The sequence below is a fragment of the Thecamonas trahens genome, assembly GCF_000142905.1.
Source record: "Thecamonas trahens ATCC 50062 unplaced genomic scaffold supercont1.24, whole genome shotgun sequence".
Classification (NCBI taxonomy): Eukaryota; order Apusomonadida; family Apusomonadidae; genus Thecamonas; species Thecamonas trahens.
Window position 1 is genome coordinate 142427 of NW_013657656.1, and position 24242 is coordinate 166668.

General features: G+C 65.4%; 8 protein-coding genes across 8 annotated transcripts in view; 4 read left to right on the forward strand and 4 right to left on the reverse strand.

Annotated features, from left to right (window-relative positions):
* Positions 1 to 194: 194 nt before the first annotated feature.
* Positions 195 to 1616, forward strand: AMSG_05572 (PHP domain-containing protein; the record flags this gene model as incomplete). The annotated part of the gene is made up of 1 exon (XM_013902201.1): positions 195 to 1616. The coding sequence occupies one exon, from the start codon at positions 195 to 197 to the stop codon at positions 1614 to 1616; it is 1422 nt and encodes a 473-aa protein (XP_013757655.1).
* Positions 1617 to 1632: 16 nt separating this feature from the next.
* AMSG_05573 (NAD-dependent epimerase/dehydratase) lies at positions 1633 to 3124 on the reverse strand. The gene is made up of 2 exons (XM_013902202.1): positions 2882 to 3124; positions 1633 to 2577 (listed from the first exon to the last, which is right to left on the reverse strand). Exons 1-2 carry the CDS (start codon positions 3093 to 3095, stop codon positions 1679 to 1681), a joined length of 1113 nt encoding a protein of 370 aa, XP_013757656.1. The 5' UTR covers positions 3096 to 3124; the 3' UTR covers positions 1633 to 1678.
* A 2906-nt stretch (positions 3125 to 6030) lies between these two features.
* AMSG_11890 (uncharacterized protein) lies at positions 6031 to 11600 on the reverse strand (the record flags this gene model as incomplete). Its single annotated transcript, XM_013902310.1, has 2 exons — positions 10289 to 11600; positions 6031 to 10139 (listed from the first exon to the last, which is right to left on the reverse strand). Exons 1-2 carry the CDS (start codon positions 11580 to 11582, stop codon positions 6031 to 6033), a joined length of 5403 nt encoding a protein of 1800 aa, XP_013757764.1. The 5' UTR covers positions 11583 to 11600.
* A 437-nt stretch (positions 11601 to 12037) lies between these two features.
* On the forward strand, positions 12038 to 12823 carry AMSG_05577 (YIPF4 protein; the record flags this gene model as incomplete). The annotated part of the gene is made up of 1 exon (XM_013902203.1): positions 12038 to 12823. The coding sequence occupies one exon, from the start codon at positions 12038 to 12040 to the stop codon at positions 12821 to 12823; it is 786 nt and encodes a 261-aa protein (XP_013757657.1).
* Positions 12824 to 12880: 57 nt separating this feature from the next.
* On the reverse strand, positions 12881 to 13774 carry AMSG_05578 (diphthine synthase; the record flags this gene model as incomplete). The annotated part of the gene is made up of 1 exon (XM_013902204.1): positions 12881 to 13774. One exon carries the CDS (start codon positions 13772 to 13774, stop codon positions 12881 to 12883), a length of 894 nt encoding a protein of 297 aa, XP_013757658.1.
* Positions 13775 to 14880: 1106 nt separating this feature from the next.
* AMSG_05579 (DNA polymerase theta) lies at positions 14881 to 18104 on the forward strand (the record flags this gene model as incomplete). The annotated part of the gene is made up of 2 exons (XM_013902205.1): positions 14881 to 17539; positions 17572 to 18104. 2 exons carry the CDS (start codon positions 14881 to 14883, stop codon positions 18102 to 18104), a joined length of 3192 nt encoding a protein of 1063 aa, XP_013757659.1.
* Positions 18105 to 18183: 79 nt separating this feature from the next.
* AMSG_05580 (TKL protein kinase) lies at positions 18184 to 20319 on the forward strand (the record flags this gene model as incomplete). The annotated part of the gene is made up of 2 exons (XM_013902206.1): positions 18184 to 19513; positions 19556 to 20319. 2 exons carry the CDS (start codon positions 18184 to 18186, stop codon positions 20317 to 20319), a joined length of 2094 nt encoding a protein of 697 aa, XP_013757660.1.
* Positions 20320 to 20328: 9 nt separating this feature from the next.
* AMSG_11891 (uncharacterized protein) overlaps positions 20329 to 24242 on the reverse strand; it is a gene marked incomplete at its 5' end in the record, with an annotated part of 5434 nt that continues 1520 nt past the window's right edge. Inside the window, one exon of the mRNA XM_013902311.1 lies at positions 20329 to 24162. Coding sequence (XP_013757765.1) covers positions 20338 to 24162 — 3825 coding nt within the window. The 3' untranslated portion in view covers positions 20329 to 20337. The remainder of the gene's footprint in view (positions 24163 to 24242) is intronic.

A 24242-nucleotide genomic window follows, 5' to 3' on the forward strand; every position in this document is an offset into this window, starting at 1 on the left:
TCCCCACCAGTGCACCGCCGCCAACCCCCTCCCTTCCCCTTCGGTCCGGACAGAGAGCTGCCCCCCCCCCCCCCCCCCCCCCTCCTCCCCTCTCTCCCGTGTGTGCCCTGCCCGCTCGCTACTGCGCCAACAACGGCAGCCCACTCCCACTCCAATCCCTCCTCTCATCGCCTCACCCCTCACTGCTCTCCGACATGCGTCACCTCCTCCGCAAGCTGGCCTTCGCCTGTGGCAGCTTCCTCGGCCCGCTCTGCTGCAGGCTGGCCACGGCGGCAGTGGTCCTGGCCCTCGCCCTGGCCGCGGGGACTTACGTCCTTCAGCGCGGCCCGGCGCTGGTCTCGTATGCATCGGTGGAGCTGGCCCCGCCGCGGAACTCGACCGAGGTCATGGCCAATCTGACTGCAGTTGATGAGGTGCTGGTCGGCTCAATGGCGGTGGCGCTCAACCACTCGACCGCACCGGTAGTTCTCGTCGATGGACACGCACACACCACGGCGTCGGACGGCCGCATGTCACTGCACCAGCTGGCGGCATGGGAGGCCTCGCAGGGCTTTGATGCCTTTTTCGTCACCGATCACAACGTCTACGGTCCGGAGGCTGCGGAGATGGCATCGCGCTCGAGCGGCGTATTGCCGCTGGCGGGGCAAGAGTACACCACCTGCCGGGCGCACCTCAACATCTACGGTGTGGCCAAGCGGTACGAGCCGATCTCGCCGTTTCCCACCAACGACGAACTGAAGGAGCTCATTACCGACGTCCACGCTGCCGGCGGCCTGGTCTCGGTCAACCATCTACCGTGGTCGGCGTGGTCGATGCCGCTGGCCTCGCTCCCGAGCCGTGCCCAGTGGCACGCCTGGGGCGCAGACATGTTCGAGGTCGTCAACTCGGGCATCTTTGACTGGGAGACCTTTATATTTGCCCGCCGCGCAGGCATGGGTGTCATCGCCGGCACCGACGTTCACTCGCCGTACACTCGCGCTGCGTCGTGGACCGCCATCCGCCCGGCCAACCTCTCGGCGGCGGCCATTCTTGACGAGCTCCGCAGAGCGCGCACCAACATCCTGCTCGAGGCCGTCGCCTCGCCGCGCCACGGACTGTATCCGGTGGTTGCAGGCGAGTCATGGACGCGGGCCGGCATGGTCTGGTGGCTCTTCACCGCGCTCGGCGCCTTTGCCGAGAACTTCTACACCCTTGCCACCGGCCAGTACGACTTTGCCGGCGGCTTTTGCACGCCGACCGTCTTTCGCCTCCACACCACCCTCATCGGCTACGCCCTGCTGTGGATTGTGGGCCTTGCCGCCGCTCTTGAGCTTTGCTGCTGCGGCTGCGCCGCCGGGCGCTGCGCGAGGCCCTCGCCGCGCGAGCCGTATGCTCTCGCCTGCGGTGCGCCCGCCTCGTCGGCCCGCTGCCGCCTCGTTCCCCTGGCACTCTACACGTGCTCGTCTACCGCTGTAGCTCCTCGCCGACGCGCATCCACGTCGAGTGGAACGTATTCAGCCGCGAACTCGAGCTCGGGCTCGGGGGGCTCGGGCTCCTCGACGCTACACTCGTCGTCATCGCTCTCGGCGTCGGCCGACGCCGAGATGGGGCTCCTCTCGCGGAGCCGGCGGAGCTAGCCCAGTGAAAGACAAGTAGGTAGACAGGAACAGCGTTTGACGGAGCAAAGGGGAGAGGGGGTCTACTGGAGCGACGACTCGGGGAAAATGCCCTGCGAGACGTGGTAGGCGATCTGGGCGCGGACAAGCTCCTCGTTGATCTCGGGGACCTCGTAGGTGAAGCCGGTGCCCTCGATCTTGGAGCCGTCAATGCAGAGGTGGTTGTTGTACAGCAGCTCCTGGTCGAGGTACGGCGTGAGCGGAGTGTTCTCAATGCCGGCGGCCTTGCAGAGGTCAGACCACGGCTTGAGGTGCTTCTCGTTGACAGTCTCGGTGACACCCGAGAGGTTGACGCGAGCAAGATTACTCTTGATCTTGCCGGCAAACTTGGTGTCGATGCCAAAGATGGCCTCGAGAATCTCGTTGACCTTGCCCTGGTTGGTGTTCCCCTTGTCGGCGAGGTTGAAGACCTCGCCGGACTCGCCGTGCGAGGTGAGGTGCCAGAGCGCGCGGACAACGTCGTCGACATGCACCGTGTTGATCGCCAGATCCTTGGTCCACAGGAACTCCATCTTCTCGCCGAGCTGCTTGTACACCGCTCCGCAGATGATCCGCGGCGCAATGCCGGCCACGTCGCCGGGGCCGTACACAATCGCCGGCCGGACCACAACGTAGTTGAGCCCGTCGATGCCGGCGAGCGCCTCCTCGGCCTGCACCTTGTGCGTGGCAATGTTGGTCCACGGCTTGAGCTTCTCGTCCTCAGACTTGGTCTTCTTGTTGCCGTCGTACACCTGAGCCGTCGAGACCTCCACGAACCGCTCGACGCCGTGCTTGGCCGCAGCCGTCGCCACCTTGGTCGTCAGCTGGGCAATCTTCTCAGCGTACACCGTCTCCGGCTGCGAGTACTTGGTCTCGCCAGCAAGGTTGATGACAAACCGGAACGGCGTCTCCACACCATCCGTGAACGCCTTCTCGATCGAAGCTGTTACCCCGTCCGCGCCCACAACCGGTGTGAGTCCAAGCGCTTGCAATTTTCTTGCCGCCGTCACTCCACGGGGGAGCCAGCCGCGAGCGAAAAAATTCGCAGGTGGCGGCGACACGTCCCTGGCAAGCCCGACCGCCTTGCGGGGGATAGCCATGGGGGAGGGGAGGGGCAGTCAAGGGAGGGGTCAGGGGGGGGATAAACGGTATGTACAAGGGAGGGGGGGGGGAGGGGGGCAGGCAGGGGGGCGAGCGGGGCTAGCTGTGGCCGCAGGTGGCCAAAGTATGCGGAACAAGCAACCTACCGTCGTTGGTGAGGTTGGCCTGGCGGAACTCGACAATGGGAGAGGCAAAGGAGGCAGCGTGGGCCTCGTCCATGTACGCAGTCTGCGGGAGGACCTTGTCCGCCACGCGGATGTACGAGGCGAGGTCATTGACCACCAGGTGGTGGACAAAGTTGCGTCCGATGAATCCGGTTCCGCCCAGAACGAGCACAGAAGGCTTGGCAGTGTCGGCCATTGTGTTTCTTGTGAATGTCTCACGTGAGGTGCCGTCACCAATGGTGAAGCAAGCAAGCTCGGTCAACAGTCGGCCAGCCACGGCCACGGCGACCGACTCGGTCGAATGTCTAACGAACGAACGAACAAACGAAACGAAACGAAACGAGCGAACGAATCATCTGCCAGCTGCCAGCAACGATAACTGGTGGCAGCAATTAACGATAATCCGCTGGCAACGAAACCACCTGCGCCGCCACCGTCACACACCGCACACACCATACACAACAGAGCACACCAACACCTCCGATCCCACCACACCACATCGCGGCTCGCCATTGCTTCGATTGCAGTCTCTTGCACCGCGCTATCCCCTCTGATCCTTCCTCTTAATCCCACCCTCCTCCTCCTCACCCTTCCCTCTCCCCTCCCCCACACCCCCCCCATCCTCCGGCCACACCCTCTGCGACCGCTGGGATCGGCCTCACCTCCCGTTGACCCCTTCGGCGCGGTGGCACCCCCGGCGAAAGAGACAGAAGGCGGCAGCACTAGACTCTGGGCAGACATTATGGATTTTACTGACGTGACCCTGTGGGGCGGTGTGGTTGTGGCCGGCTCGGCTGTTGCTGCCTCCTTCCTCCTCCTCAAGCCCGACGAGCAGAGCCGTGGCCTGACGGCCGAGGAGATCGCGTCGGGTTCGCTCTCCCGGGGCCTCGCCGACGGGAAGGCGGGCAAGGGCAAGAAGGGCAAGGGCAAGAAGGGCAAGGGCAAGGCCGGCAAGAACTCGCACCAGGAGAAGAAGACCCAGAAGGCGGTGTCGACAAAGTCTGCTCCGGCCGCTGCAGCAGCTGCAAAGGCTGCCCCCGCCGACAGCAACAAGGCCTCGTCCGCAAACAAATCGCAAAAAATCTCCTCCAGCGACGCCGATGCCGCCGACGCAAGGGCCCAGGCTACAAAGGCCGCAAAGGCGAAGGCCGTAAAGGCCGCAAAGGCTGCAAAGGCTGCAAAGGCCGCAAAGGCTGAAAAGGCTGAAAAGGCCGAGGCCAAGCAGCCGTCGGGCGACATCGACCGGGATCTGATGCTACTCTCCAAGATCCAGGCCGCGACTGCTGTTCGGCCCAAGACCGGTGGCGGCGGCGGCAGCAAGAAGAACAAGGCCGCTCAGGCCAAGGCCAAGCCTGTGGTTCCGTCAGGTGCGGTCCAAGCCGTCACTCATATGCCCGAGCCGGAGCCGTCTCCGGCCAAGAAGGCCAAGGCCGCGGCCAAGGCTGCGGCCAAGACCGCGCCGGCCGCGGCTTCGCAGGAGGCTGCTGACCGTGCCTTTGCCGAGTCAGTTGCTCGCATGACCGACGCCGAGGAGTACGCCATGCTCAAGTCGCAGGTCGAGGAGGAGTCGTGGACCACCGCCGGCTCGTCGTCGCTCAGCAAGATGCGCAAGCGGGTCGCCCAGCTCGAGACCGAGCTCGCCGAGCGCGATGCCAACGTCTCCAAACTGACCAAGACGGTCAAGAAGCTCCGCGCCGAGGCCAACACCCATACCGCCGCCCTCCGCATCAGCGAGGAGGCGTCCGCCAAGACCATCGCTACCCTCGAGGCCGAGACCACCACGCTCCGTGCCTCGCTCAAGGACGCCCGCGAGGCCGCAAACCCGGGCGCGCTCGCCGAGCAGCTACTGGTCGAGCAGCAGCTCCGCTCTGAGCTCGCCGCCGCAAACTCGCAGCTTGAGCAGCTGCGCATGACCTTTGTCGACGCCCAGAAGGCCGCAGACGCCAAGGTCGCCTCGCTCCAGACCTCGGTCGACGAGAAGACCGCCCAGGTCGACCAGGCTTCCAAGCTCCTCACCATGCACAAGGAGATGCAAATGGAGTCGCGCAACAAGGTCGAGGAGCTCAAGGCCGCTGCCGCCGCCGCCCAGGACGAGCTGGCCAAGGTCAAGGCCGAGCTGGCCGAGTCGGCCGCTGCCCTCGAGGCTGCCCAGGCCGCCGCCGACGCCGCCGCCGCTGCCCCGGCCGCCGACCCGGCCGCCGACGAGGAGCTTGCCAAGGCCAAGTCGACCATCGCCAAGAAGGACGACTACATCGACAACCTCGAGAACGAGATCGCTCAGCTCGAGGAGAAGCTCTCCGACCGCGACGACGCCGTCAAGGCCGCTCAGGCCGTTGCCGATGACGCCAAGCGCCAGCTGGTCCTTGCCGAGAAGAACGCCAACGACCTCGCCTCCCGTGTCGAGGAGGCCACCAAGGCCAACGCCGAGTCGTACGCCACCATGTCTGAGCTCCAGGCCAAGCTCAAGGCTGCCGAGGCCGCCGCAGAGTCTGCCGCCGCTCCTCAGCCCGCTGCAGAGCCCGCCGCAGACAACGATGCCGACGCCGCCCGTGTCGCAGAGCTCGAGGAGGCCATCGCCGGCCTCACTGCCGAGCGCGACGCCGCCGTCGCAGACCTCGCCACCGTTGCCGCCGCCCGCGACGCCGCTGCCGCCGCAGAGGCCGACCTCGAGACCAAGCTCGCCGCCGCGGAGGCTGCTGCCACCGACGCTGCCGCCGCCGCCTCGGCCGACCTCGAGGCCGCCAACTCGCGCGTCGCCATCCTGGAGACTCAGCTCGCTGCTGCTTCGTCCGACGCCGACGCCACCGTCGCCGAGCTCAAGGCCCAGCTCGCCACCGCCAACGCCAGCATCGAGTCGCTCGAGGCCGCCGCTGCCGCCGCCCCGCCCTCGCTCGACGTCGGCGACGTCGACCAGGAAGGCATCGCCCTCGACGCAGAGTCGCGCGCAAAGCTCGTCAAGGCCGTTCGCTTTGCCGAGTCTACCATCGCAGAGCTCCGCATCCAGTACGCAAAGGCCCTGCTCGAGCAGCAGTCGGTCTTTGACGCCGACAAGGCTGAGCTGGAGGCCAAGCTCGCCGCCGCCCAGTCGTCGTAAATCACACACCCCGCTCTGCTCCTCTCTCGCTAGCTCTTTACCGCGACACAGCGTTCTGGAAACTCCGCAGCCGTTGCGCCGCCTCTAGCAGCGGCGCGATGTGCATCTCGTGCTCGCTGTTCACGCTCCCCGACGCGCCCGCCAGCAGATGCGAGGCCGATTCGAGGAGCTCAATCGTCTGCCCCACAGGCTGTCGCGCCAGCGCCTCGCGACTCTTCGCAGAGCCCGGCGCCCACGGCTCGAGCTCCGCTACTGTCTCGGGCGAGATCGTGGTCAGCGCCTCCGCGTACCCTGCCCGCGAGCTCACTTTGAGCTGGGCCAGGATGGCCGCGAGCCGCTTTCGTGCCACAGACACAAGCAGTGCCCCCATCGTCGTGCTGTCACGGACCTGCGCCACAACTTCAGCGCCGCGCACGTCATCGCCTTGCTCATACAGCCGCACCGCGTACGCCCGCCGCACCGCGTCTAGCTCCAGCCCAAACGCGCCTGCAAGCTGCATGGCCACCTCAGTCGCCCGCACAACAGACCGCGACACAAACCACATCCGGTCCTTGTCCATCGGCCCGTAGCTTTTCCCGCGGCTCAGCTCCCAGCTGACTCCGGCGCTGCTAAGGCCTGCCGAGCCGCGGAGCGCCGTAAAGAACCTCTCTCCCTGCTCCGGAGCAAAGAGACTCAGCGGCTTGATGGCCGACATGCGCCCGTCAATCACAAGGTGCAGCACCTGGCTCAGCACCAGATGACAGCGAACACACGCAGCAAGCGAGTCATCGTCTGCCGCGCCTGCTGCGGCAGCAACTCGCGCCCACGTCTCCACATGTGCCGCAGGCACATGCCTCTCGCTGGCAGCACAACGGCCTCCGGTATCGGCCTCGAGCGCTTCCGTGAGGGTTGAGAACAGCTGGACGAGGCTCGAACCAAACAGCGGCACCGCCTCGGGTGCCATGCTCAGCGCCGCTGCTAGCACCCGCATCTTGGGTGCCTTGCCCGCGCCCTGGATCGTGTCAAGCATCGCCCGCGCCCGGTCGGCCATGCACTCGTCGTAGAGTGCAAGGAGGCCAAAGACTCGCTGGCGCGCAGAGCTGGCGCCCTCGCGCAAGTGCGCCAGCGCTTGCACCAACCACTCCATACGACCGGTTCCGGTCGACGCCAACCACGCCCGGCCTAACGCCAGCGCACGGTACACCGGGAGCCACGAGGGTTGGAGCCCGAGCCCGGGCGTGTACGCCACCGTAGCAAGCACCGCCGTCATGCTCGCCAGTCGCTCATCCTGAAACAGTGTAGTGTTGCCCGCCAGTCCGGCCCCGGATTCGTTTCCGCTCACTGCGTCGGCCACCATGTTGTCGAGCGAGCCTGCTACCTTACTCGACTGTGAGTACATGAGCATTCGCAGCGCGAGCAGCCCGTGGATGTTGGTGCTCTGCTCACCGCTCAGCGCAGAGAGGGAGAGCTCGCCGAGCGTGTCCTCCGCGCCGAGCGCATCCCAGAACTCTGACGCCGACGTTGCCGAGCGCGGTGGTTCCAGCGCAAGCATCGACCGCCACAGGTGCCACACACACCGCAGCAGCTCGCGATCGCGGGCAATCGTCTCGCGTGCGCCCTCGCCCACATCGTCGCCCGCCGCCTCGCCGCCTTGGGCGTCGTCGCCCTCGTCTCGGGCCGACATCACCGCCTCCACAAGAACCAGCACATGTCCGAGCAGCTGGCACTCGTGAATGCGCCCGTGAAGAACAGCAAGAAACGCGGCACGCCGCGCCGGATCGCTCGCGTACGCGCCTGCCACTACATGCCACGCAGCCGTCATGACCGACCGGCCTACCGCCATTCGCAGCGGTAAACTGGTCCAGAACGTGACCAGCAGCACGCCAAAGGCTTCGGGCGCCAGCGACCGTGATGCGAGCTTGCTCACTGCCCTAGCTCCACCTGGCTGCGCCACCACCAGCCCAAACGTGAGCCAGGAGAGTGCCACCAGCTGCGCCCGGGAGCTTTCCTCGTGTGCGTCGGCGGTGAGTTCAAACACCGCCGGCACATCCTCAGACACTTCGTCGCGTGCAACAGGCCGCAGCAGCGCGAGCGCAGCATCAAGCATAGCGTCCGGATCGTGGAGCTCGAGCTCGAGCGACGCCGAGGCAATCGAAGGCGGCCACTCGGGCGTGTCAACCGCCAGCGGCTCCGCGTGACGGCTGGCCAGCGAGACCGGCGGTGGCGGCAGCGTGTCGACCGCGGCGGCGGCAAAGGCCACCAGACCGTCGCAAAGCGGGACCTGCCCGTGGGCCTCCCGCCGTTCTGGAGTCCAGAACTCGTCGTACATGGCCGCTGCCCGCGACGAGTGCGGGAGCACGAACTTGGACCTCGCAGCAAGCAAGGCATCAGTGGGCGCGAGCGAAAAGAACGCCGGCGACGTGCGCGCCTCTGCTCCCCACAACCGGAGCCAAGCATCGAAAAAGGCAAGCATATGCGACCGGCCTACTAACCGCCTGAAGAGCGGCTGGCTCACATAGGCTGCTGCCGTCTCTGCATCGCGGGCGCCGTCTGCCCGGAGACCATCCGCACGCAGGTTGCCCAGCAGCGTGGCGAGGAGCTTGATCTGGACACCCGGAGGGAGCGCATGGAGCATGGCGTCGACAATGCGGTCAACGTACGCCGGCGTATTGACATGCTGCAACAGCTGCACGAGTTCGTGCTTGGTCGCCTCGAGCGACGGGTGCGGGAGCCGGCCGAGATCCGGCCGGGTCCGTGGCCCAGCAAGAGCCGAAAGAAAGGCCGAGACGTAGTGTTTCTCCTTTCGGGTTGATGCCACGACTTCCGACTCTTCCGAGAGCGCGAGGCAGACCTCATCGCGCTTGCCAGACGGGTCAATGAGCCAGAGTGGGGCCGGCGCGAATGGCGCCGACGGTGCCTGAACCAGCACGCCGTTGGAGGCCACCTTGCGGGCGACAAGCCGCTCGCCGTGACGCATCCGCCAAATCTCGAGCAGGCCACGCTTCGGTGCGTAGATGACAAGCGCAAGAACCCGCGAGCTCTCGGGCTGTAGCCAACCAAGTTGCGCATCGCGATAGCCCTTCCATATCCGAACAATGGTCAGGTTTGAGGTATCAAGCAGAAGAACTCGGCCAAAACCATCAGCGAGAGCCGCAATGGCCCCGCGCGGCGCAGGCACGATCAGACACACCCGTCGCTCGGCATCGGCAATGTATGCGAGCTGCGGCAGCTTGGCCGGCTTGGCGCGCGCGGCGTCGGCAGCTGTGCTTGAGCGCACGCCGGGACGCGCCAGCGGTGCCACAGCACTCGGGCCGGGCTCTGCGCCGCCAGGCACTACGTTGCGCGAGAACCACGACTTGGCCATCGAAAAGATGGCGGTGGTAACCTTGGACGCCACATCAGACGCGTAGGCAATAGTCTCGGAGAGCATCGAGGCGCGGGCGTCGAGCTCGTAGGCTGCAATCATCGGGCCGGAGCCAACGGCAACAAGCCGCGTCGTCCACGGCAGGCCAAACCTGTTCCCGGCAGCAGCGCCAGCGTGGCGGGCCGAGTCCAGAAGCGGTGGGAACCGGCCGCACATGGCCAGGTCGGCGACCTCGACATGCTTGCCAAACTTGAGCCATTGGTCGTACATCGACTGGAATGGCGGAGAGCCGTGTGGGAGGCCGAGCCAGTGAGTCAACGCGTCGTGCATCGAGGCCCGGAGGACGACAAAGCCGGTACGCCGGGCATGGAGCACGAGAAAGGCAAGCTCGTCGCCAGCCTTTTCGGAACCTCCGGGTGCGTCGCCGGCAGGCGGAAGCGATCCAAAGCCGGTCGGGACAACGCAGATCTTGACCACAGGCGATGCGGCGTCCTTGTGCGGCGGAATCGAGAGCGCTAGGACCCACGGCGAGAGCGCATTGTTCGGCTCTGGAACGAGGACGTGGACGGCACCGGCAGCGTCGCCGAGCAGGGCAACTAACTGCAGGGCCGGAAAGGCTGGGAGTCTAAGGAAGGCCAGAGCAGTGGGCACACTCTCCAAGTCTGGTGTCCATGAGACCGGGCATGTGGCGCCCATGTCTGATGTCGTGAGGGTGAGGGTGATGGCGTCGGCAGCAGGGTCGTGGGTCGCCGAGAGGCACAGGCTCCCGTCGGGCGCCGCCGCCACCAGCGCCCCGTCGGTCCCTCCGTGGGCCACCGGGGGCAGCGGAATGAGCTCCAGAGCCATGGGCGGAGGGATAGAGGTGTGTGGGTGGGGGGGGGGGAGTTGTATTGGCTCTAGCGAGAAGAGGAGGAAGCACCACTGTCGTCGCTCACATCACCGCCAACGTTACCGACACGAACGCCGCCACCATCACCGTCATCATCGCCGCCGCCACCATCATCACCACCATCATCGACGCCGCCATCACCGCCATCGCTGTCTAGAGTAGACAGAAGCGACATGGCCGAAGCATCCAGCGAGGTGAGGACGTCGTCCGGGACAGGAATGGCGTCGATGAGCCAGCTGTCGATAATGTCCGAGCAGGCGGTGAGCTGCTCCCGGAGCATGACGTGGAGCGGGCGGAGATCCATGGTGATGACCAGGTCATGGACGGCGAGCGCCTGCTCGAGAAGTGAGCGCTGGGTGACGAGCGCAATGTTAAAGTCGAGGGCCCATTGCGCAAACGCTGGGTGGCCGATGGCGCCGGCGCTTCGGATGGCCTCGCTGATCATGCCCGGCCCGGCCTGGATGTAGACCGAGACGAGGCTGGAGATAACGTGCGAGAGGCGGTGCGACACAGCAGTGTCTTCCATTGGCGCCACGTGGCCCTGCAGCATGGCCGCAATACCATCGGGCCGGACGCATCGACTATCTGGGTGGTACCAGTTGATGCAGACCTGCAACTCGGCATTGCGCTTCCGCATGGCGGCAAGCATGGTGTCGATGGCGTCGATGAGCTCGGCAGAGGCCGACGCGACTTGCCGCTCCAGCGCGGCCGAAGTCTCGGCCGGGAACGGCGCGGCAACTGCAAAGTGCTCGCGGACAACGACAGTCGAGTTCGATTCGGGCACCGCCACCGGCGGCTCGCCCCAGGCAGTCACCGGCGCGATGGCGGGCGGGAGCGCGTCGAGCGGCATGCTTGTTGTCCGCTCAAAGCGCGAGAATGCGGCCTGGGCAAAGATCATCATGTCGCGCGAGTAGATGGTGCCAATCGCCGAGTGGGCAGCGGCATGGGCGAGCTCGTCGAGCGGCGGAATGATGGGCGAGACACGAGCGACATGCAGCGAGCGGGCTCCCGTAGCGGCATCAGCACTCGACGGCCCGTCGGCGTGGCTGACGAGCGCGGCATGAGCCAGCCGCGCGACACGAGCGTTAGCATTGGCCGCGGCCAGCGCAGCCACAACCTCGTCCAACGAGGCCATGGGCGATCGACGCAGAATGCGGGCGGTGGAGTCGGGCAAGGCAACGACCGCCCAGAACGACGACGCCGACCAGGAGAGCTGACGGAGGCGATGTAGGACGGAGCCCAAGTTTGCCACGTAGATGTCACGCCAGAAGAACGGATTGTGTCGCGGCGAGTGGGCCGTGTCCAGCTGCTTTGTCTTGTCCTCAAAAACAGCCAGTACCAGCCTGCGCCACAGCATGTTGTCGCCAGCAGCCACTCTCCAGCGACGGCTCACCTGGCCCGCCCTTGCCAGGTCCGAGGCACCCAAGCACATCAGCACCCCCTGTAGCACCTCTGCAGGCAAGTCATCCACCCACAGCTCCACCTCTTGCTCCGTGGTGGCGACCTCTCCCGCTGTCGCAGCCATTCCGAGTCGAGTGCGTGTCCGCTCCATACCCGCGGGGGGGGGGGAGGGGGGAGGGGGGGGAGGGTGATCGGGCGGGGGCGAGTCAGCCACACACACACTCGGACACACACCACCGCCACACACCGCGGCACACGGGGCACAACCACCGCTCGCACACGTACAACCACCGCACGCTCACACCGCACACACACACGCGCGCGCACACACAGTGGAGACAACGCCGTCGCGTGACTTTGACTCGCATCTCATCACCACTCAGGAGCAGCAAGAGCTGCAGCACAGACACCATGCTGGCCGCTGGCGAGGAGGGCGGGCAGGGGAGCAAGGGCAAGGGCGGGGCAGAGTTGGAGCTGGACTTTCTGGACGATGACGAGGCTGGGGGGCTGGAGGGTGGCCTTGGTATGCAAGGTGGGCAGCGAGCTGGTGAGGCAGCAGGCGGCCGGCAAAACGAGGCGGCAGTGGCGGTGGGCGGCATGATGTCGGCGCCGACGCAGTTCCTCACCGATCGCGGCTACGGGTGGCTGCTCGAGGTGGACGAGTCTGCCGAGGCCGAGGGCGAAGGCTTGTCGCTGCTGGAGGAACTGGACATTGACGTGTGGGACATTGCATATAAGATCCGGTGCGTGGTGCTCCCTTTCCGGTTCGACAAGTCCATCATCCTGACTCAGACCGACTTCTGGGGCCCGTTCTTTGTGGTTCTCGCCTACGCCCTGCTCTCGTTGTGGGGCAATATGGCGGTGCTCTCGTGGATCCTGACCATCTGGGCTGTTGGCTCGGGCCTCATCTTTCTGATTGCCCGCAGCCTCGGTGGCAACGTGAGCTATGGGCAGGTCCTGGGCGTGGTCGGCTACTCGCTCATTCCGCTCATCGTCATGGTCGCTGCTGAGCCGCTGCTGCATGCGGCCGGGGGCGAGTCGGCGTTTGTTCTCGGGCGGGCCTTTGCGGTGGTGTGGGCGGCGTACTCGGCCGGCTCGCTGCTGGTGACCGAAGAGCTGATGCGCCGCCGCTTCCTCGTCATGTACCCGATCTTTCTGTTGTACGTCTATTTCGTCTCGCTGCACTCGGGTGCATAGTCGTTGCCGACTCGATAAAGAAAGGACAGAAGAAAGGTGAGAATAGAGCAGGTTTACTTACTCGGCACCGTCGGCAGCGACGGCAATGGCGTCGGCGGTCGAGCCGGCCTCGACGTCGTCGTTGGCGCCGTCGGCGAGCGGCTTGAGCTCGGCGGTCTGAGAGAGGCCAGCGAGAATCTCGTCCTCCAGAAAATGGGTCTCGCCGACGACAACGAGCGAGTGCAGCGGCGGGCCAAAGTCGAGCGGGAGGAGCTCGGCGATGGAGCCGGCGGCGATGACCTGGGTCTCCTGGCCGACGCGGGCGAGGGCGACGACCTGGGTATCGGCGGTGAGGATGCCCTCGCCGTACTTCTCCTCGACCTCGAGGAACTGCGAGAGGCACTGATTGACGGTCATGAACCGCGGCGGGTCGTAGATCATGCGGCCCTTGGCGAGGTTCTCGTCGGAGATCTCCTTCATCTTGATGTCGAGGAGGCAGAGGGTGTGCAGGCCGGCGGCGGCGTTGATCTTGACCTTGTTGTAGAACGAGTCCGGGCGCCAGGTCTCGGTGAAGAAGACGACCGAAACGGTGAGGCCAAAGTTGTACAGCTGCAGGCCGCACGCGCCGGCGGCGTTCATGATGGACGCGTTGTGGATGACCGAGACGGTGACGCCTGCGGCCCGGGCGCGGACGACGAGGTCGGTATGGGTGGTGGCGCCAAACGGATCGCCCACCACCAGGAACCCGATGTTCTCCTCCTTGGCCGGCTCGATGAGGGTATCATCCGCCCCGGACTCGACCAGCTCGCGGTCCGCCACAATAACCTCCACCCCGTAGAACGCCTCGAGCTCCTCCTTGGACGCTCCGAGCACGGACGTGTACGCCTCCAGATACACCCGCGCGCACGTCCGCACAGCCTCCAGGCCCTTGACCGTGATATCCTTGGCATCACCGAGCCCGAGTCCAATCATGTACAGCATCCTCAACCGCTTTAGTCTGGCTACTGCGAGGCGTGTCGTCTGCTCCCGCCCCTTGACCCCTCCCTCTCCTTCCCGCTGCTGGATGGCCCGCTGTCGCCGCCCGTCCGTTCGCCGCTCACTCGCCCTCGCCCTCCCCCCCCTCCCCCCCCCCACTCGCTCGCCACCCGCTCGGCCACTCGCCTCCATTGGGACATTCGCGTGACCGGGCCTGCCGAGCATGGACCCCGAGTTTGCCTGGATGCTGGAGGCTGAAGTGGTACGAGCTTCGAACGGGGGTGGAGTCGGTGGGTGGATGCAGGATGAGGAGTGGGTGGAAGTGGGGAGGGGGAAGAGGGGCTGGGAGGGGGGGGAGGGGGGGGGGGAGGGGGTGAGTGAGCGCCCGCGCCAAAACTTGAACTAACGAAACTACGACCTTTTTGGGGGCGCAGCCGACGTCGAGTCGCGCCAGGTCAGGCCAGGAGACGCACAAGCGCAGGCGTGAGCCGATGACAAGCACACCATCTCGTGCGAGCCATGCAGGGACCAACGACGCGCGGGGTGATCCCAAGCGGCGGAAAACCCTACATGGCCAGCCTGCGCTTGCACCGCAAGGACTCGAGTCTCAGCTCATCTTTGCTCTCGCTGCGTTTGAGACGGACCCACTCGCCCCGCCGCCGCCGCCGCCGCCGCCGCCGCCACCGGCGCCCGCCGCGAGCCCCGCACCTCCAAGCCTTGGTCTCGATTCTCACCTTCTTGCCGCGCTCGGGGCGATTGGCTCAGACCCACTCGCCTCGCAGTCGCAACCATCGCTGTCTGACGCTCAGAGACTCACCGCGGGCGAGCCGACGCCAAGCCGGGCGCAGGCTGGGCGAGCGCCGTCGACCACGCCAAAGGCCAGCCTTGAAACCGGCTGCTCGCCGTTCGACTCGTACCCGCGCGTCGCGAGCACGTCGCCGCAGCCTGGGCTGGGCCGCGCGAGAGGCGGAGGCCGTGGTGTGTCGATTACTGTGGACTACGACACGCCATCACGCCCTTCCCGTTCTTCCTCGACCACCAGGCCACCCCTGGTCAGTTGCCGACCGAGTCACCCGCCGCTCTCTATTGACGACATGATCGCAATGGAGGCCGCCGCCGCAGGCGACCCCAACCCCGACCCCAACCCACCTCCTCCCAGCCTCAACCCAGGCCCGCCGCCGCTCTCCATTGACGACATGATCGCAATGGAGGCCGCCGCCACAAGCGATCCCAATCCCGACCCCAACCCACCTCCTCCCAGCCTCAACCCAGGCCCGCCGCCGCTCTCCATTGACGACATGATCGCAATGGAGGCCGCCGCCGCAAGCGACTCCAATCCCGACCCCAACCCACCTCCTCCCAGCCTCAACCCAGGCCCGCCGCCGCTCTCCATTGACGACATGATCGCAATGGAGGCCGCCGCCGCAGGCGACCCCAACCCCGACCCCAGCCCACCTCCTCCCAGCCTCAACCCAGGCCCGCCGCCGCTTTCCATTGACGACATGATCGCAATGGAGGCCGCCGCTTCAGGCGGCCCCAACCCCGACCCCAGCCCACCTCCTCCCAGCCTCAACCCAGGCCCGCCGCCGCTCTCCATTGACGACATGATCGCAATGGAGGCCGCCGCCGCAGGCGACCCCAACCCCGACCCCAGCCCACCTCCTCCCAGCCTCAACCCAGGCCCGCCGCCGCTCTCCATTGACGACATGATCGCACTCGAAGCCGCGGCGTCACTCCTCCAGCCTCCGCCGCCGCCGCCGCTGCCGCAATCACACCCTACCCGGTCGCCATCGTCCATCACGTTTGCCTCGCTCGGCCTCCCACCCGAGATTTGCGCGCGCTTCAAGGCCAAGGGCATCGCCGACATGTACCCGTGGCAGAAAGAAGCGCTGGCAACGCCAGGTGTGCTCGAGGGCCGCAACTTTGTGTACACCGCCCCGACGTCCGGCGGCAAGACCCTGGTCTCGGAGCTCCTAATGATGCGCGCGCTCGTGGCTGACCGCCGCAAGAAGGTCCTCTTTGTCCTCCCGTACATCTCGCTTGTCAAGGAAAAGGTACGACACCTCAAGCCGTTTCTCGCCCGCGCCGGCCTACGCATCGGCGGCTTTTTTGGCAACGAGCAGCCGCGCGGTGGGTTCTTTGAGGCGCGCCCGCCCATCAACCTCGCCGTGTGTACCATCGAAAAAGCCAACACCCTTGTCAACCGCCTCGTCTCCTCGGGCAAGCTGGCAAGCATGGTCTCGCTCATTGTTGTTGACGAGGTCCACATGTGTGCCGAAAAGATGCGCGGCTACATCCTCGAGCTCATGCTCTCCAAGGTCATGTACCTCAAGTCACGGCTGCCGGCCGTCCCGCAGATCGTCTGCATGTCTGCCACTCTTCCCAACCTCAAGACTCTCTGTACCTGGCTCGACGCCGCTCTCTACACCACCGCCTATCGCCCGATTCCACTCCTGCAGTACGTTCTTCTCGGTCCGCGGCTCTCGCTGCTCGAGACCAGCGCCTCCACTGCCGCCGCCGTCCCGCAAAGTGAGGTTCTTGTCCAGGGTATAGTCCCGGGTGGCTCGCACGAGGCCCGCCTGCTCTCACTTGTCCTCGACGTCGTTGCCATGTCCAAGTCGGTGCTCATCTTCTGCGGCTCGCGGCGGATGTGTGCTACACGCGCCAAACGACTGGCGACTCTGCTCGCGGCCTCGCCGCGTTGCGCAGAGCTTCCGTCCTCGCCGAAGCTCGCCGCCGCCCGCCACGCAGTCCTTGACAAGCTGGCAAACCTCACTCAAGTCGTCCACCCGGTCCTTGCACGCACCATCCCGTTCGGCTTTGCCTTTCACCACGCTGGCCTCACCGTCCAGGAGCGATCGGTCATAGAGTCCGCGTTCCGCGACGGCGTCCTCCACACTCTCGCTGCCACCTCGACGCTCGCGGTCGGCGTCAACCTGCCCGCACGTCGGGTCATCCTCGACTCGCCGCGCCTCGGCTTTGGCTTTCTCGACGCCGCAAAGTACCTGCAGATGTGCGGCCGCGCCGGCCGTGCCGGCCAGGACACGCTTGGGGAGTCGATCATGTGCATCAATCCGCGCGTCGCCTCCGAGGTGGAGTGGTACAACAACGTGCTCAACGCCGCGTCCGGTCTCGCGCCGCTGGCCTCGTCGCTCGCTTCGGCAGAAATCGGCCTCACCCGCATCTTGCTCGAAGGCATCGCCGCCAGCGTCGTCACCTCGGTCGCAGACTCGCGCGCATTCTTGCATGCCACCCTCTACGCCCGGCTGGCGCAGGAGAGCGGTGTGGCACCCGCTTCACAACTCCCGGAAGAACTCGAGACCGCGCGCGCGGCTGCCATTTCATGGCTCGCTAGCCACGACTTTGTGGCTGTCGGCCGCGCAGGGGGCGCTGCGGGTGCCGAAGGCCTCGCCCCGACCCACAAGGGCGTGGCGTGCGTGGCGTCGGCGCTGACGCCCGACCAGGCGCTGGTTGTCTATGACGAGCTGCTCAAGGCCTCGCAGGGCATCAATCTGCAAACCATCCTGCACCCACTCTACCTCGCCACCCCCATCGACTTGCAGTTTTTCAAGGCCACCTCAGTCTCGTCGTCGCGCGGCAAGTGGGTTCAGTTTGCTGAAGCCCTTCACAACATGGGCAGTGTGACCGAGGAGGTTATGACGGCCATCGGGCTGTCGGCCAAGTACGTCATCGACAAATCTCACGGTGCGCCCTTCTCCAAGGCCCAGCGCGAGGCGCTCCAGCTATACAATAGGTTCTACGGTGCGCTTGTTCTTTTGACCTTGTCGAGGAAGTGCCGCTCGTCGAGATCGAGCGCAAGTACTGCATCGACCGCGGCGAGATCCAGTCGCTGCAGGCCATGGCTGCCTCGTACGTCGGCATGATGGAGGTCTTCTGCAACCGCCTCTCGTGGGACATGATGGAGGCCATGTGCAAGACGCTCAAGCCGCGCCTCGAGTTTGGCGTCCGCGCCAAGCACAAGTTTCTCATGGCCCTCCCGTCCATGACCCTCACTGCCGCCCGCATCCTCTACGACGCCGGCATCACACGGACCATCGACGTCGCCACCGCATCTGTCGACGACCTCGTCTCCATCGTCGCCTCCAACACCTCGTTTAAGGACAACACCTCCGATCGCCATCGCTTCATCGCAACGCTCCGCGACCGCATGGCCGCCGTCCGTGACGAAGCCTACGAGGAGCTCTGCGAAATGGCGAAGCAGACCGGCGCAGAACCACCATCTCGCGAGGCCCTCGCCGCCCTCCCCAACCAGGCCCTCGACTTTCGCTCCGCCGCCGCTCGCCCCAGCTCGCTCCATCACTCGTAGCCACACTCTCCGCCGAGCGAGCGCCGAGGCCAGCAAAAGCACCCACTCTCTCATCTCTCTCTCCCCTCTGCCCCTCCGTATGTCCGCCTCGGCCTCGGGAGCAGCCTCGGAAGCCGACCCGCTCGAGCTCGAGTCGGTGCTGGCGTACGAGTGGAAGGCGCTGCGGCCGCTGCTCGAGTCGCAGCCGGACGCGGCTGCCGTGGTGGGCCCGGACCGGCCGCCGACGGTGGTACCTGCGCGGACCGAGACCTTCCGCGCCCTCAACTTTCACCCGCCGGCTGACTGGAAGGTGGTGGCGTTTGGGCAGAACCCGTATCCGCGGCCGGCATCGGCCGGTGGCATCGCCTTTCTCGACGAGGCCGTCACCTCGTGGGCCCAGAAGGGCCTCTCGCCCTCGCTCCGCAACATGCTCAAGAACATCCTTGTCTCCGAAGGTAAGCTCGCTACGGACGCCCGCATCGCAGACCTGCGCGCCTGCCTCCCCGAGCTCAACCTCCTCCCGCCGCGCCAGTGGTTCACACACACCATCGTCCACGGCGTCTGCTGGCTCAATACCTCGCTGACGTTCGACGCCGCCGCTGGCACCTCGCACGACGCCTTCTGGCGCCCCATCATATCCGCCATCGTCTCCACCATCCTCACCGCCAAACAGGACCGGTTCAACGCCGCACTCCGCGAAGGCAACGCCGAATCGCCAGGAAACATCGGTGTGGTCTTTGTCCTCTGGGGCGCCCGCGCCCAGAAGCGCCTCAAGCCGCTCATCAACTCGCTCGCCGCCCCGCTCTCCATCCCGGTCCGCTTTGTCGAGGCCCACGTCCCGTCCGTTGAGACCTTTCACAACGTCGCCTCCTTTGCCGCTATCAACGACGCCCTCGCCGAGCTCGGAACCGAGCCCATCGACTGGCTCCCCACCGCAACAGACCGCCTCGTCTTCCGCATCCCCTCCATCTCAGACTCGGAGCGCTCGCTCCCGTCCCGCCTCCGCTCCGACATCAAGCTCGGAAGCGATGTCTCGTTTGTTCAGCAAGCCTCTTCCCGCGACGGCGATGGCGGCGGCGACGATGACGACGGCGACGGCGATACGGTGCTCATTGACGAGCACGCCACCCTTCCTCTTCCCACACCCCCGCAGGCTTCCTCCGCCTCGCACGCACCACCCGGCCCGTCGTCTCCGCCCGCTCCCGCTGCTCCCACTTCAGGCTTTCTCGCCAGCCTGGACAAGCTCAAGTTCAACAAGTCGCCGGCCAAGCGCGAGCGCAGAATCGGACGCTCCAGTCCTCCCGCCGAGCCGCCGGCTAAGCGCAGGGTCGTCCCGACCGACAAACCGGCATCGCCGCTCTCGCTCATCGCACTCGAGACCGACCCAACCCACCTTGTGCTCGGAAAGCCGCTCGGCTCGGGCGGATTTGGTGTGGTACGGCAAGCTCGGTGGAAGGGACACGCGGTGGCAGTTAAGACCCTACACGAGGGAGGCGGCGAGAGCAAAGACGCGTTTCTGGCAGAGGTCTCGCTCCTCCTCAAGGTCCGCCACGAACACATTGTGCGGATCCTCGCAGTGTGTACCAAGGGGCCCCGTCCGTGCATGGTGCTCGAGCTCCTGCCGCGAAACCTGTCTGCAGTGGTCCGCGAGGCTGCGGCGTCGCCGGCTGGCTTCCTTCCGCTCCCACGGGCGCTTGTCCTCCTCCGCGACGTCGCCGACGCGCTCCGCTTCCTCCACTCGAGGACGCCGCCGGTCCTCCACCGCGACCTCAAGCCGGCCAATGTGCTGGTGACCGAGTCGTTCCGGGCTAAAGTCTGTGACTTTGGCATCTCGCGCGAGAAGATGGCGACCTGCGCGCCCGGTACCATGTCCAAAGGCATCGGCACGCCGGTGTACATGGCACCCGAGATGCTCGAGTCCAAGCCGTACTCGACCAAGCTCGATGTCTACGCCTTTGCCATGGTCATGTACAACGTGCTTACTTGCAAACCGCCCTTTGCGGGCATGGGCCACGACGGCGGCAATCTCGACCCCGTCCAGGCCATCGTCAAGGTCATCACCTTTAACGCCCGCCCGCGCTGCGATGCCGAGCTCTTTCCGCCGCATCTGCCGCCGGGCGTTCTTACGTCCATGTGTCGGGCTTGGGACCGCGATCCTGACGCCCGCCCCGACTTTGACGAGCTCGTCCCGCTCTTTGACGAGTGGGTCGTTGCTTCCGCAGCTGCCAGCGTGTGAACAAACAAAGGGGCAGCTTTATGTCGATGCCGATGATGACGACGACATCACACCATTGCTATGTGCAGCAGACGACACGCCGGCCGACGAGTACCTGTACCGGCTGCCGTCCGAGACGTCAGCCGAGCAAGACTCAAAGGCGTCGATCATGGGGATGAAGGCCGGGGCTGGCGAGTTGTGAGATGTCAGCTCCGAGCCGTCCAGCTGGGAAGTGTAGTCGGAGCCTCCGCACCCGTCGCCACTTGCGTTTGTGGCGGCCGAGAGCGACGAGGTAGAAGAGAAAATGAGATCGGGCGAGGAGCACGGATCGCGCTCGTTGTACTCGCACGCGTGCTCGTTGAGGACTGCAAGGCGAGTCGACGGGCCCATGATCGACGGCAGCCGGTGGAGCTTCCGCTTCCGCGACGCCTTGACCTTGTCGGCCGTCATCACGGCGAGCTCGGCGGTGGAGGGGGCCGAGACGGGGCGGGCCGTTAGCGGACCCTTGAGCGCAACCGAAGCCGGGAGTGACCGGTTCGAGATCTGATCGGGGCGTTCCATGTCTGCATTGGCCTTGGCCACAAGCGCCGCCATGGCTTCCGGCGACTCTTTGGCGAGGCGGCGGAGGATGTGCCAGTCGTAGGGGAAAAAGTACGAGGTGACGAACTTGACAACCACATCCGGGATGAGGCAGGTGACGACGACGAGGATGAGCGTGAGCCATGTGATGGGCGTGGAGAAGAGCTTGAGGCCGACGCCATACATGCGCGAGTTGAGGGTCGGGACAAACGGCCCTGTGTAGAGAAGGACAAAAAGGATGTAGCAGATGATGGAGCCGATGATGGAGAGAAAGTGGAAGACGTTCCAGTGCTTCGAATAGAGGCCGGCCTTGAGGAGGGTGACCACGACGCCGGCGGTCGACATCATGGTGGCCTGGACCCAGAGGTCGGCGGTGGTCCCATCCGCATAGATCTGGCCCATCGAGCACGAGCCGATGGCGACCACCCAAAAGGTGACGGTGGCATGGTAGAAGGCGGCGGCGAGCCAGGCGCCAAAAGAACGGAGGTTGAACACGTTTTGGTCCTTGAGCGTCTGGTACGTCGACGGCAGCGCCTCGACCACTTCTTCGCTCAGATCCTTTTCAAAGACGCCGATAAAGAGCGGAATCGACGCTGCCCACACAATGTTGAACGACGAGAGCAGGATCTCATCGTAGACCGGCTGGCCGGAAAAGGCTGAGAAGAAGCCAAAGTAAAACTGCGGAAAGATGTACGCAATGTTCTTGTAGAACGAGTACTGGATGAGGCCGGCGAGCCGAATGTACGAGTAGCGGCCGTGGACGACAAGGAGGCGCCGGAGGAAGCGGAACTCGGAAAAGGCAAAGTCCGAGGCGCGGACAGCCTGGGTGCCCTCGAGTCCACGAATGCCGATGCCGACGTCAGCCTCCTGGATCATCGACACGTCGTTGGCGCCGTCACCGATGGCGAGGCAGACCCGCGACGTCCGCTCCTTGACCAGCCGCAGGACGTCGGCCTTTTGCTTGGGCGTCACCCGGCAGCAAATGACCGACGAGCATCGCTCGCCGAGCATCCAGAACTTGGTCGAGAGGCCGTCGAGGCAGTACGCAAGGGTAGCGCCGTCGACAACGAGGCCCGGATTCGACTGTGTCTCGGCTGTCGAGAGCCGGGCGAGATGAAAGTCGATGAGCTCGCCGGTCGCGTTAGACGACGACGCGTTGAGCCGGATCATGCCGGCTTTGACGGAGAGGAGCGACGACGAAAAGCCAATGTTCTCGGCCGTCTCTTGTTTGTCTCCGGTGAGGAGCCAGATCTTGAGCCCGGCCTGGAGCAGAAACTTGATGGTCTGCGGCACTTCTTTTTGGAGCTTGTCCTCAACCGCCGACGAGCCGACAATGCGGATGTCCTGCTCGATGTCTTCGCAGACGCGGGCGACGGCGGCCTCGCGGTCGACGAGCTGCGTCTCAGCGCGGTCAAACACAGCCTTCCAATCGATAAACTCGACTTGCGAGAGTGGGACGTAGCCGATGACCAGAGTGCGGAGGCCTTCGCGGGCGGCAAAGTGAATGTGGGCGTTGGTCACTTCGTGGAGCGGGTCGTTGGCCCGCTGGCGCGCGAAAATGATCGAGTCTGCGCCCTTGGTGAGGAGGTTGATGGCGCCCGAGGGGTAGCGAACAACGACAGACATGCGCTTGCGAATCGAGGTGAACTCGAGCGTAGCCAGGACGGTGTACTCTTCGATCTCGCCGAGCACGTCAAGCTCGACCTTGTCGCCCTGGCGTGAGAGGAGCGTGACGCCGTTGGCGGCAGCAGCGTCGACGAGCGCGCCCTCGTCGGGTGACTGCGCCTCGTACACCCGCTCACCAGTGGCATCGTCGATTTCGGGCACCACCGTGTTGCACAGCGCAACAATGCGGAGGAACGACTTGATGGCATCAACCTGCGCCGGAGGTGTGCTCGGATCCTCGAGGGCTTTTCTGAGGGCGGTGAACCGGGCGGCGTCGGCGTCGGAGCCGCCGCGGCTCCCGCTCCTGCTTCCGCGCCCGTCGGCGCTCTTGGCGCTCTTGGCGCTCGACGCCCGAGTCAGCCGCGGTGAGGCATCGACCTGCGCCGCAGGGCGGAGGTCGTACAGCTCGCCGCCGATGGAAAACTGGGCGAGCTTCATGATATTCTCGGTGAGCGTCCCGGTCTTGTCGGAAAACACGTGGCCGATCTCGCCGAGCTCCTCGTTCATGTTCGAGTTGCGAGCAACCATCCCTGTGCCGGGCAAGTCGGTTGGGTCTGAGGCCATCGCCAGGTCCCAGTCCATGAGCTTGGCCTGGGCAACGCGGACAAGCTCGACAGTGACAAAGAGCGAGATAGGGATGAGGTAGGTGAAGAGGATAAAGTAGGTGAGTAGGTGGATGCCGGCGATGGGCGCGCCGTCCTGCGCAGAAATCTCCTCAAAGTACCAGGCCTGGCGAGTAATGGTCTCCTGCGCCACGCCGGCCATGATGGCACACGCGAGAAGAAGTGCCATGTTAAAGGTAAAGATGGCGAGGACGACCGAATTGAGCCGGCGCTCGAGGTGCGAGAACTTGGAGGCCGAGAGGCGGAGGTTCTTGAACAGCTTGGTGTCCGAGCCGGCGTACACAACCATGCCAAAGGCGTGCTTGGTGTTGCGGAGCCGGGCGCCGCGGAGGAGCAGGTGCCGGTGCGTGAGCGGGATCGGGTCCTCGTTGGGCATCAGAAGCTTGCCGTTGAACTTGTACAGCGCCTCGGACGGCTCCTCGCAAACGAGCTCACCGGCGAGGCTGCGGACGTCCTCGACCGAGGCCAGCGAGGCCAGCGCGAGTGGAGTTTGGCGGCGCTTGAGGTTGGTCTCGCCATCAAGATTCGAGGTCTCGACATAGCACGTTCCGCCGTCGCCCGACGAGGCGAGCAGAACGAGGTCGGCTGGGAACTCCTGGCCCTTGGAAACGCGCACAATGTCGCCCACAACCAGATCGGCCGACGGCCGCGGGACGAGCTCGCCGTCGCGCGAGAGAACCTCGTACTCGCGCGAGTTGGCAACTTTGTCCGCCTTGTGGCGCTGGTAGTCTTCCATGGCGTCCTTGATGGCCGCAACGGTGAGGACAAAGACAAGCGGCGTGACCGAGGTCACCGGCGAGATGGGCGACACATCTGGGATGAGTGAGAAGGCGGCGTTGAGGAGAAAGTAAAAGTTGGCAAAGCGCCGGAACTGCTCAAAGAGGTTGATGGGCAGGAACGTGAGCACCGTGTACTTGGCCGTCCGGATGTAGTTGGACGGGAAGCCGCGGACAGCGTTGGCGCTCTCGTCGTTGACCGCCACCATGTACGGCTCCGGCTCGGCCGCCGGCGCCGCAGACCCTCCGTCCGCCGCACCGCCCAAAGCAGGCGGCGTGCCGGCGGCCGAGGCTGCGAGTG

What these genes read in the sequence shown, in the direction of transcription:
- AMSG_05573 (XM_013902202.1), bottom strand. Translation starts at nt 3,095, where the DNA reads ATGGCCGACACTGCCAAGCCTTCTGTGCTCGTTCTGGGCGGAACCGGA. An exon ending in GGCCAACCTCACCAACGACG is followed by an intron (nt 2,578 to 2,881) that starts GTAGGTTGCTTG and finishes ACGGGGTAACAG; the next exon opens with CTTCGATCGAGAAGGCGTTC.